Source organism: Peromyscus maniculatus, chromosome 6, assembly GCF_049852395.1.
Source record: "Peromyscus maniculatus bairdii isolate BWxNUB_F1_BW_parent chromosome 6, HU_Pman_BW_mat_3.1, whole genome shotgun sequence".
Classification (NCBI taxonomy): domain Eukaryota; kingdom Metazoa; phylum Chordata; class Mammalia; order Rodentia; family Cricetidae; genus Peromyscus; species Peromyscus maniculatus.
In genome coordinates this window covers 138,656,430-138,668,662 of record NC_134857.1, presented here as the reverse complement: position 1 = coordinate 138,668,662, position 12,233 = coordinate 138,656,430, and the positions used below count along the sequence as shown (strand labels likewise).

At 41.0% G+C, this 12,233-nt stretch overlaps 1 protein-coding gene across 5 annotated transcripts in view; it reads left to right on the top strand.

Annotated features, from left to right (window-relative positions):
- The first annotated feature begins 275 nt into the window (after positions 1–275).
- Lrrc7 (leucine rich repeat containing 7) overlaps positions 276–12,233 on the top strand; it is a 475,963-nt gene continuing 464,005 nt past the window's right edge. For 4 of the 5 annotated variants that reach the window (XM_015993791.3, XM_015993794.3, XM_015993790.3 and 1 more), the window contains exon 1: positions 276–954. In XM_015993791.3, the coding sequence (XP_015849277.1) occupies positions 953–954 (2 nt within the window). In that variant the 5' untranslated portion in view covers positions 276–952. The remainder of the gene's footprint in view (positions 955–12,233) is intronic. The other variant, XM_076575292.1, reaches the window with a different exon arrangement.

Sequence of the window (12,233 nt, the reverse complement as noted above, 5' to 3'; positions counted from 1 at the left end):
CTAAAAGCTGGAGTGGTAACGGAACCAAAGAAAGCTAGAACATCTCATCTCTCCAAGACTGGGATTTTGTTCCTCCAAATTGCAGGGAGTCCAAGTAGAGGTCATGAGGGGCAAGCGAGGATGTCCAAGAATGGCTGAGGTCTGGGAAGGTGGTCATCTTCTCTGAGCCCTGGAAAATCTCCTTGACATTTTTTACACTTTGAAGCAGCTGCAGCTGGTGTCGTCGGAAAAGGGGGTGGGAGGAAAGAGAGGGGGCGGGGAGATTGTGGAGTCACGGGCGCGAGCCAGGAGCAGCGCCTCGTCTGCCAATCCTGGCACCTGTGCGCCAAGCCGCTGCACCGCGGAGGACCCCGCTCCGGGCCAACCGTGGGCTCCGAGCCACGGCCACCCAGCCTCTGGGCCAGTGCAACCTGCAGCCACCCACCCTGGGCCCCCGCTGCCACCCACAGCTGCGGGAGCGCACAACCCCAGCCAGTGCTTGCTGTGACCCGGGCCCCGGGGACCCTCGCTCCTTCAGAGGCGTCGTGGCCGGCTCGGGCAGAAGCCGAGTTGAGTACAGGATTCGCCCGCGCTGCCGTTCTCTTCTCCGCCCAGGATTTATTGTCTGTGGAGCCTTCTGGGGGCGGGGAGGGAGCTGCGCCTCCGCCGCCGCCGCCACTGCTGCTGCTACGGTCGCTAGCGCGGCGCGCTGGGCGGGCGGAGGCCGGGGACTGGCCGCGCTGGTGCTCCCGGCGGGCTCCCGGCTCCCCCCTGGCACCTCTCCAGCCTTGCACCTGAAGGGCAGTGGCATCATGGTCTGACGCGGCAACTGCCCGGAGTCCCCTCTGCCTTTTGCTTTGGAGGACTCCCGTACCGGCTTCACTGCGGACCCCAGAGCACTTTAAGGAGTAACCCTCGGCAGCTGCAAGGCCTTCGCACCCGGGACCCTCATGGGTAGTTTCTGCTTCTGACGATGTGAGTAGAGCACTGAAAGGACCTCTACCGAGGTCCAGGACCTGGGATCTGGGAGGCTCAGGTGGCCGGCAAGTCGCGGCGTTGGGGCGGTTGCAGGGCTGTGGGAACCCGGTGCTAGCTGGTTGAGTGCTTGGGAGCAGGGCGCTTTGAATGGGCGAGAGACCCTAAAGGGTTACATATTGCGAAAAGAAAAGGTGAGGGGCGAGTGTGAGGCATTGGTGCTGGGACCGCAGAGTCCAGCTAGATTTGGCTTTCTCGGTTTTTATTGTCCCGGGGTCTCCAGTCTGCTTTCCCCGGAGGTGTGTGAGGGATGGAGCGAGTGTGATCTACACACACACACACACACACACACACACACACACACACACACACTTGTGGCAGCTCACACTGTGCTTTATCTTGGAAGGTGTTGTATTATTGTCTTGATATCTATAAAGGAATTATTGGGGGTGTATGTTATTGAGGATGGAAAGAAAAGGGTGGGGTTTGGGGAGATGAAGGGAATGGGAGAGCAGGAAAGACTAAAGGACAGAAAGAAGTGGGGAGCAATGGGGCGAATGCTTTCACTGGAGTCAGGGAAGATGCCCCTGTTTCCCTAAGCCAGGCAACTCCTTTGTGTTCTGCGGGAGAAGCTAGGGAACCTCACTGCTCCTGGTCCAGTGAGGGGTCCCTTGGCATTCTCTGGAGTCTTTTGGGATTCAGGACGCGCTTCGGATTGTATTTGGGAAGGGAGGAAAGACTGCCAACATTGGGTAACAGTGGCACCCTAGCTCGCCGACAATTAGCTGGGCTACCATAGATCTCCTGTATCACCAATTTTAGAGTCAAGATGGGGGCGGGATGGGGGTGCGGGCTGCACAGATTGTCTTTAGAAACAGTGACTTCATAAGCGAGATCGCTACAAAATTGCTTCATTACACTACTTGGCCATCAGGGTTGGGGGGCAGGAAAGACCCGCCTCCGCCCTCTCTCTCTCTTGCTGGTTGCCCCTCCCCACCAAGGCACAAAGCAAGTGGCACCTCACCTGGCAGGGAAGGGGTTACTTTCACAACTCCTGGGAATCGGCCCCAGGAAGGAACCATCTGCGACTCCCACGTTCCTTTCCAAGTTCTCCATCAAAAGGAATCTCAGAAAGCAGGAGGGGGTGGGTGGGAATCAAGGCAGCAGCGGGCCTCCACCTGCTCTTTGCCATTACTTTCCCATACACTTCAGCACATCGGAATTACCTGCAGTGGTAATTGGGTCAGCAGGAGAGCATGTGCACCGGAGTCTCTAGATGGGGCTCTGCTGATGGATGAGAAGCAATTTGTGTTTGAGCATATTTTAACCTGGGCAAAATTTCTAAGCACAATAGAGGTTTCATCGCGTGGGCGAGCAGAGTGCGTACCAGCGAAAGTGAACACGTGATCCCTCCAACGCAAGAGAAACAGTATTAGGAAGTAGATTTTCTTTGTTCCAGGCTGAGCCTATTAGAAGCTCAGTATCCCACTTGCTGAAGTTCCCCTTTATTTTCAATAAAGTTGACCAAAAGCTAAAGAACACGAACATAGCCTGAATGGCTTTTGGCTAGCAACCTCTGACATTTCTTTGTTACAACCTACCCTCCACCCCTACACCTGGTCCCAGCTGGCTCCTACTTTGAAATGATGCATTCCCTCTGAGGGCGTAGGGGGAAAGTTCTTCAGGCCCTGCGCAGGCGCATGTGGGTGCTCTCCCACCTCAAAAGCCGCTGCCTTTCTGAAACACGTGCAGCTTTCTCTGGTTCAAGCACTCCTAGTTCCTGGGGTCTGGGGAACCACCTGGAGATCTTGCTGGAAATGAATGTGGAGCAGTCTGCCAGGCTTCCTTGAAATTACTCATCACAACAGGGGAATAATGAGAAAGCAGGGTTCAGGGGTGATTTATTTTTCCTTAACTATCTGAGACTAAAGTGTATTTAGTAATATCTGTATTTGAATCCCTCAGGTGCCTCGGGCTTGCAAAATACCCTGAACTCTGATAATTTATTACCCCAGTGTAAGTAGAGCTGGTTCCCTACCCGACCATTAAGACAACTACCTAACTTGGGGATCTCTTACTTCCAAGACACCTTTAAAAACTGAAGGCTTTAAAATTTGAGCTGCCTATGTCCCACCCTATCAGTATCCTTCCACCACACCAAGATGTCATGGGGGAAAAAGCATTCTTCATTTCCAGAAAAAAAAACCGTGAGCTAAGAGGACTTTATGCACATTTCTTTTTAATTTAACTTCTCCAAAAGATGTGTGCTCACCATGGCAACCCTTGCCTCCCACATCCAGGCTCTTGCACATATGCGGCTTCAGAATTAGAACAACTTCATAAGAAATGAACTTGGTCCAATTACAGGAGCCATGTTTTATTCAGAATTTTTAGCATTGCTTTAGGCAGGCATGAATATTTTCTTAATTGAAATCACATTTCATTTTATTTTGTAAGCTTTTAATTTTTCTAATTTCTCCATATAATACAGAACATAAACTGTTTAATGTATTATTTTATTTGCTTTGAGTTTTTAAAAACTGTGAAAACATTGTTATTACAAATCTCTATTGCATATGAAGACCATTCTATATTATTGTCAGAGTGCTAATCTGTGGTATTCCCTTTACACAGTGCATAGTCATATTTGTTGTTTAAAAAAAGATCTCTTTAATTATAATTTAAAACGCCACTTTTGAAAATAGGTGAAAAGTTGTAGGTATTAGATTTTAATTGATGTTAGTATTTTATTGATTCTGTAATTTCATTTCCTGGAGGCCTATAACACCAGTGTAAGAATGGTTCACACATTCCACAGTACTAATGCTTCACTTTACATCCAAACCAAGGGTACACACTGAATGACCAACTGCTCATAAATTTCCTACTAGGTTGTTTCAGGGTCCTTATATTTTATTCCACAGAAATTATTTTATGTTTTAGAAAATTCTAAACTTTAATAAAAATATATAGTTTTCTTTAAACTCAAGGATTATAGCAATCACACACACACACCAGCAATAAAAACATTATTTTGTTCTCTTCAGCGGTATTTTAGTTGGCAGTGCATTCTCTCCACTAATTCTTGGGAATGGAAGAGCTCCGTTTGTGGATTTACAGCTTGACTTCGTGGATGAATAATTTTAATCTGTGACATAGAGTAGCTATTCAGATTGTGTTAGTCTTCTCCGACCCTAAAGTGATTGCTGCCCCCATGGAATGATAAACTGGAGGTGTTTCTAGGATCTTCTGAGAAACTTGAAGTTTTCTCTAGGAATCACTAAGGACCATATTAGTCTTCAGTTGGAATATTTTACTGTTTTTATATCAGAACTTGGAATTTTAACATCATAATGATTCCAACAGTGTAATGATATTGTGTCTGAGGAAGTAACAAAACAGGAAGGATACAGGTGCATGGGCTTCTTGTATGGTCTTTAAGAATGTCTGGAGCAGGATTCACTAAGTCTACACACACACACACATACCATCAGGCAAAGTCCCTACTTAATTTAGATCAGAATTTACTCTGTTTTGCATATTATGTGGACTTTTTCAAACAGTTTAATATTATGCAAAAATGTTTTATCACCCAAAAAGCCCTTTATATTACACTTACTCATCTTCCCTCCACTAAACTTTGAGAATGCCGAACCTTTTATAGATGCCTTAGATTTGCCTTTACCCATAATGTCATATAGTCAGATTGGCACGTATTCAGGTCAGCTTCTTTAACATACCAATATTTGCATCTTCCTCAAAACATGAAATTATGAATTTGCATAGTACTCAAAATTAAAAGTAAGTGCACCACCATAAACGAACAGTGTGTGGAAGACAGTAAGTACATGTTGCTGGAGGGCTTCTCTCCAGGTTCCACCAAGCCCTGCAGTCCCACAATCCACGTATAAAATAATCACTCAGACACTTATATTACTTATAAACTGTATGGCTGTGGCAGGCTTCTTGCTAACTGTTCTTATATCTTAAATTAACCCATTTTTATAAATCTATACCTTGCCACATGGCTGGTAGCTTACCGGTATCTTTACATGCTGCTTGTCCTGCCGGTGGCTGCAGTGTCTCTCCTCCTTCTTCCTGTTTCCCCAATTCTCCTCTCTCCTTGTCCCACCTATACTTCCTGCCTGGTCACTGGCTATCAGTGTTTTATTTATATAGAGTGATATCCACAGCACTTCCCCTTTTCTTCTTTTTTTAAAAAGGAAGGTTTTAATTTTAACATAGTAAAATTACATATAACAAAACAATTATGGAGCAAGAATTACAGTTACAATATTAAAGAAGATGTCCTATCTTATATTTGTGAGTTTAAGGTTTTATATCTAACTTATAGTCTTGTTCCTTATCTTAGGGTTTCTATTTCTGTGAAGAGATACCATGACCATGGCAACTTTTATAAATAAAAACATTTAATTGAGGTTTACTTACAGTTCAGAGGTTTAGTCCATTGTCATCATGGTGGGAAGCATGGTGGTACACAGGCAGACATGGTGCTGGAGAAGCAGCTGAGAGTTCTACATCCATATTGACAGGCAACAAGAAAAGAGAGGGGCACTGGGCCTGTCTTGAACATTTAAAACCTCAGAACCCACCCCCAGTGATACACTTCTTCCAACAAAGCCACATCACCTAATCCCTGTCAAGTAGTGACCCTCCCTAAAATGAACAAGCATCTAAATATACAAGCCTATGGGAGCCACTCATATTCAAACTACCACACTCCTCTATGATGTTTTTAACCCAATTCTGTGAATCAGTTTTGAATTCTTAGAAATGTTCATTTCAATAGAAGTGGGGTAAGAATAAGTGGAGCTTATGTGCCTCCAAAACAACTATATAATCAGAAATGAAGAAGTGTCTTTTAAAATTATAACTGAGCTAGAAACCATTTCTAACTGGAGCAAATAATAAAAGAGTTCCACAAGGAAAGTAGGCTGTCAGGTTAGACAAACACTTGTCAAAGCTTTTGGTGTAAATCATTTTTTTGTGGTAATGCCTGTGTGTATACATTTATATATAGTGGTGGGATAGCGAACATTAAAATAATCCTATTAAAACAGTCCACTCTATTCCTGTCCTGCAATTAGTTCTATATATGCTAAGGAATCAGTGAACAACACTTGGCATCTGCCTTTTCTTACAGTAAATAGTGGCTGAACTGCACTTATAGTAGTAGGCACCAGCTACTAAACCCCAGAATGAGTTAAGAGTGGAACTTCAAAATGTAGGAAGCATCATCCCAACCATTTCAAATACTAGAAATTTGAGGCTCAAACAGATTCATAGGGGTGAATTGAAGCTTGTGAAGTAAAAATCCAGAGCATTTTAAAATAAACTATTTATGTATTTGTTTATTTATCTATTTATTTTAAAGTAAATTTTACTTTTTAGAACTTCATACATGATTATACTCTGTTTACACATTTCCACCATGCCCTCTCCTCATACCTAATCTTCTCCAACCCCTCAGATTCGTGATCTCTTATTCTATACTTATTATTTTACATTTATGCATATATTATACATATACAAAAACCACTTAGTCCCTTTAGTGTTGCTTGTATATACATGTGTTTAGGTGCACTGATAAAATTTCAATATGGTTGCCTGACGTATAAAAAGATAAATGTTTTCTGATACAGGTTTCCAAAAATTAGCTACATATTTGGCAATAACATATATTATATTTGTGATCACCTTAACATGAGTAAAAGAGATACTATTGCTTGTATTCTAGTAATAATTAACTCACAGCAGAAGTATTTCATCACCTGTTAGAATCCATTACACTGAAATGCATTAAGAAACTTTCAGTAAAGTATGCACTGAGTCAATAGCTTTCATCTATTCTGAAACTATGATGGTAGATTTGATCAATAACTTCTGGGGAAGTATCAGATAGGCTACTTACATTATTAATCAAAATAGAAAATTTATCATTTGTCACTCAAAGACACATGGAAAATTTAATAAATAAAAGCAACTCTCGGGATTTCCCATGTGAATTCAGTTTCATTGATTGTTCATTGTTTTAATAAACTTAAAATCTCCCATCAATTGTTATTTTAATACACATTAAATTAATAGCAGTGATCAGGCATGAAATATTGAAACTTATATTAGCTTCAACATAATCTATTTAAACACTTTAACCATGGAATCAATGTCTATATTGACTGGCTTTTGAAAGGTATCATTTCTCCAGTTACCCTGGTTATCTTTGCTTTACACCAAGTTCAGTAAGGTTTAAATGTTTTAAAATTATGAGCGAGTTGTAGTATGCTGAAGGTCAAAACCCTAACAAACTTATTAAGCTAGAGACACAATCTGTGCTTGCATACATGTACATCTTCGCTTTCATGTAAGGACAGAATTGTACTTTGTGGAATTTAAGAAGTAAAGTAGCAGCAAAAAAAAAAAATGTGTTTCTGTGAGGAGAGAGAGACAAAGAGGGGTGGGCAAGCTGACGTGAAAAAGAAACTGTCCTGCTGGTTTTCTCCACTACCATTTCACCATCAGATTTTCCTAGGAAGAAAAGAATGTGGCATTGTAAAGAACAGGAGATCAGAAATAGCATAGAAGATTGGGAAGATGTACAACAGCTGGAAAAGAAAAGCTTGACTTAATCTGATAATCTGATGAGAAATGAAGGATTTTATGTGATTTTCATATTTGAAAGAGATAAAAAACTACCTTTGTGAGGTAGCAGAGTATCAGATAGAAAGCAGCATTACCAAGCCATGTGAGGACAGAAGTGAAACTTACTGAAATACTACCTGCTATGAAGACATCACTGTGTTACAATGGCGAGTAGTGGACAGAAAGCTGAGATATGCCAGCTAAATTTCAAGAAATGCTGTGACACAGATGGTGTGACTAAAATAATTAAAAGGTGTAGATAATTAAATTTCTTGAGGAGTAAATGCTCAGTGGTCTGTATTTACCATAATAGCCACCTCCCAGAGTCACAGAAAACAGAAAGATACATGGGACCACTCTTACCACGTGTGATGTACCCCTTGGTGTTATTCAGAGACAGTGTAGTTCATGACATGAAATCTTTTTCTTCTCCAATTCAAGTGTGATTAATTTTGTAAGACAATTATAAAGGCTATGGTAATTAAGTTATACTACTTACTTAAAATTTGAGTGAATATTAAACATTGGAGATCTCCTGAAATAAAACTGCGTATCGCACAACATATACAGGACATATATGCACACACAGTGTGTGATTGGTCTGTTCCTCAGCACATGCGATAGGAGAATCTTACTCTTTCATTGCTTCCCAAGACTTCAGAGCTGGATAAGATGCCAGAGGCCTTATTATATAAGGAAGGAAGTTGAATGTAGCATGAATCTTAAAATGTTTTATTAATAAAAAACAAACTGGGAGCCAGGTATTGGGGTGAACTCAGAAAGATCAGAAGAAAGAGAACAAGCCACAGCTAACCTCACCTCGCCAATTCCTCAGCTGATCTCGTTTCCTCAGACTGAAGGCCTCTGAATCCTCACCCAAATAGATCTCATCTGAACTGCTGCTAAAAGCTAAAAGCTTAAAAAGGCTCCAGTTCCTGGTCCTCATGCCCTATATACCTTTCTGCTTCTTGCAATCACTTCCTGGGATTAAATGCATGTGTCACCATGCCTGGCTGTTTCCAGTGTGGCTTTGAACTCACAGAGATCCAGACAGATCTCTGCCTCTGGAATGCTAGGATTAAAGGCGTGTGCTACCACTGCCTAAACCTATGTTTAATATAGTGGCTGTTCTGTTCTCTGACCCCAGATAAGTTTATTAGGGTGCACAATATATTGGGGGACACTATATCACAACAGTTGAGGCTCAGAGAAATTTGCTTCTTTGTTGAAGATCAAAGAGCTGTAAGTGGGAACAGCTGCTGAGGACCAGATCTTAATGTCCAACATTTGCCCATCAAAGCACATCCATAGAAATGTTGAAGCATTTTATACCATAGACTTTAACCCAATAGACAAAGTCAACTGAGCCAGCCAATAAGATGGCACCACACATTTATATTTCATTTAGTTCTTGGCCTGAATTTTTCACTAAGATTTTATTTGGCTTAAGTTTTTGAACAATTGCCTTATATTTTCTCTTTCATTTAGCTATATAAAAGGCTAGAATGTCATAAATTTAATATCCATTAAGTATTTCATTTTAAAAGATGCCTTTATTTAAGAAATATGGAATTAATCTTCACTAATATTGAAGTATTCTAAGTGTGGATGCTATATCCTCTCTTAATGGGAACTAAAATTTTCTCTTAAATCATTGATCTTTTCATGATAATTCCAACAAAATGAATATTGGATGATGAGAAATGTTCAATTCATTGTGCATAAGTGAATTATTTTCTAAATTTGTTGATTTCATTAAAGGCCAAGTTAAAGGTGAGTTTTCTTATAAAAAACAAAACTATTTAAAATGTTAAAGCTTTATATAAAATATTACCTTAAATATTGATTAGGAACTCATTTTAATTTGGACGATAAATGAGAGCCAATTGTAGTTTGTACATATTCCACTTCCTGTGCTTTCCCTTCCTTCTGTGCGTTGCCTATTAGACTTCTCAACTCCCACACCTGAAAGTTTGCTTCCAGCTGGTGAAATCCAAGTTTCAGTTTGCATTACCTTTGAAATGACAGCTTTCCCCTTTTTAATGTGTTTGGTATCTGTTATAGCTTATTTGTTCTGTCACAAGACAAATTATAAACAAATGTTCCCAGTGCTGTTCTTTCTAGGGCTAAAGTGATCACTGCACCTTTTTTTTTTTTTTTTTTTTTTTTTTTTTTTTTGGTTTTTCGAGACAGGGTTTCTCTGTGTAGCTTTGTGCCTTTCCTGGAACTCACTTGGTGGCCCAGGCTGGCCTCGAACTCACAGAGATCCGCCTGGTTCTGCCTCCTGAGTGCTGGAATTAAAGGTGTGTGCCACCACTGCCTGGCCTCACTGCACCTTTTCTAGCTCTGCTTATCAGAAAACTAGGGGAAAGATCACATTATCCCACAGACAAAACATGCTGACAGTGTAAAGCAGTTCTGAAATTTTGAGGGAAGCCTCTTAAAACATGTATTTACCTTATAAACAGTGAAGGACAGAAACATTTGCAAACAAAATGTTAAGAAAATTAAGCCTATATATCCCATCTCATAACTATTTTTAAAAGCAAATTAGGGGGCTGGGAGGCAGCTAAGTGGTTAAAATGCTTTTTGTGCAAGTGTGAGGGCCTGGGTTCAGAGCCCCAGAATGTATGTAAAACGGCTAAGTGTAGTGGAATACATCTGTAATCCCAGTGCTGGCAAGAACAGATGGAAATCCCTGAGGATTGATCTCCAGCCAATCTAAGCACATTGATGAAATTCAGGTTCATTCAAAGGCCTGTCTCCAAAAACAAACAAACAAACAAAAAGTGGAAAGCAATTAAAGTAGTCACCCAATGTCACCTCTTGCATCCACAAATAGGCACACAGGCAAGTACACAAAAATGTAAGACACACATACATACACATGGGGGAGGGGTGATTAACTCTTGTTTCAATTTGTAGGAATACCATAGTAACTAAACTATAGCATTGCATATCAACACAGATGTCCCCCCACTCCCTCTCTGAACAGTTCTTACTCATTCTCACCTCCAGTGTGCAGGTATAAGGCTCACGGGTGTGACAGAATGGAACATATTTCTGCATCTGACAATGCAATCACACATGCCATTCTATATGACACAATCTGAATGTCCTACATCTGTATTGACAGGAAGATAAGATGCCAACCTCCACTAGCCCGGGCCTCCACTTACTCTCATAGTAACAACTGTTGTATCTTTCAGGTCTAGTTTTATCTAGTGGTATGGGATATAAAGGTGCAATATTTTGCATACTTTGTTTTGGCTTGTGAGAATTCTCACACTAAGCATACTTAAAGTTTTCTTCCTGCAGTCAAAAATCTTTCCAGTTAAATTCACACATAGCAGATAACAAGGTGAGATGTCAACAGCAGGGACCACTGCATAAGGAAGTACATTTTTTCTACCTCTGTACAGGAAGAAACTGCCAAAACTGACATGTTTAACTTCCAAATAAATATCATGAGGTAGATAAGCTTTATTAAGTTAACTTATGGCCAAGCATAATGCCTCACCTTGAAATCCCAATATTCATAAGGGTGAGATAGAAGGATTGAGGCCTGGAGGCCAGGCTTGTTGACAAATAGACTACATAGTGAAACTAGGTCTCAAGAAATAAAAGAGGATATAAAGAGTATATACCATATTGATACAGAGTACCTACTCACTTATGAAACTCTATCACATGATAGAGATGCTGGTGAGTGCAGTTTCAAGCAAGCATATGTATACAGGGCCTTAGGGATGTGTGCTATTATTATAAATGTGTGTGTAAATAATAAATATACCCCTTCCTCACACCAACACCACCATCTTCTTTAGCAGTTGGCAAGGCATGTACCTCATTTAGCCACAAACACATGCTATAATAGAGACTGCTAACTATGTGCCTGTTGTTTCTAGTGCATTTTCTGCTGCTGTAACTAAATTTGAATTGAGATATTTTATAAAGTGAGCTTATGTAGCTCATGTTCTAGAGGCTTGAGGCCCACAAGCCATGAGCTACATTTGGTGAGGCCTTTCTTGCTGTGGAAAATCCAGAGTCCAGATGTGATATGGTATATTACATGGGATGAGGCTGAGTCCCAGAGACAGAACCAACATGATTTTTATAATTGACCTACCCTCAAACAACACTTTAATCCATCCATCTATGAATAGGCTCCATCCTCGTGTTATAATCAGTTTGGGGCCTTGGACATCCTAGTCAAACACTCTATCACTGAAATCCATCCCCAGCCTCTACTCACCTCTTAAAGGTTCTGCCTGGATCCATCTCTTAAAATACCACAAGAGGTGACTTTCAACGTGAGCATTGGGGCATTTAAACCATAGTGACCAGTGTCTCTTCAGTCAGTCTTAGAGAAGCAAGATGCACTCTTTATGCTACATGAGATCCAGACAGCTCCTTTCTCAGAGGTCATCATCTTCTTTGCCTGTGTAAAGTTCCCATTACCCATTGGACTGTGTTCTAAATCTATTCTCCCTTTTCTAACAGAATTTGAATGATCGTGTATTAATAAATAGAAATGCAGGAAGAAAAGAAATCTGTATTCTGATTCTTAGAATATATATAAATAATTTCTTGTTTAAATGTCACTTACTGGCTTTAAT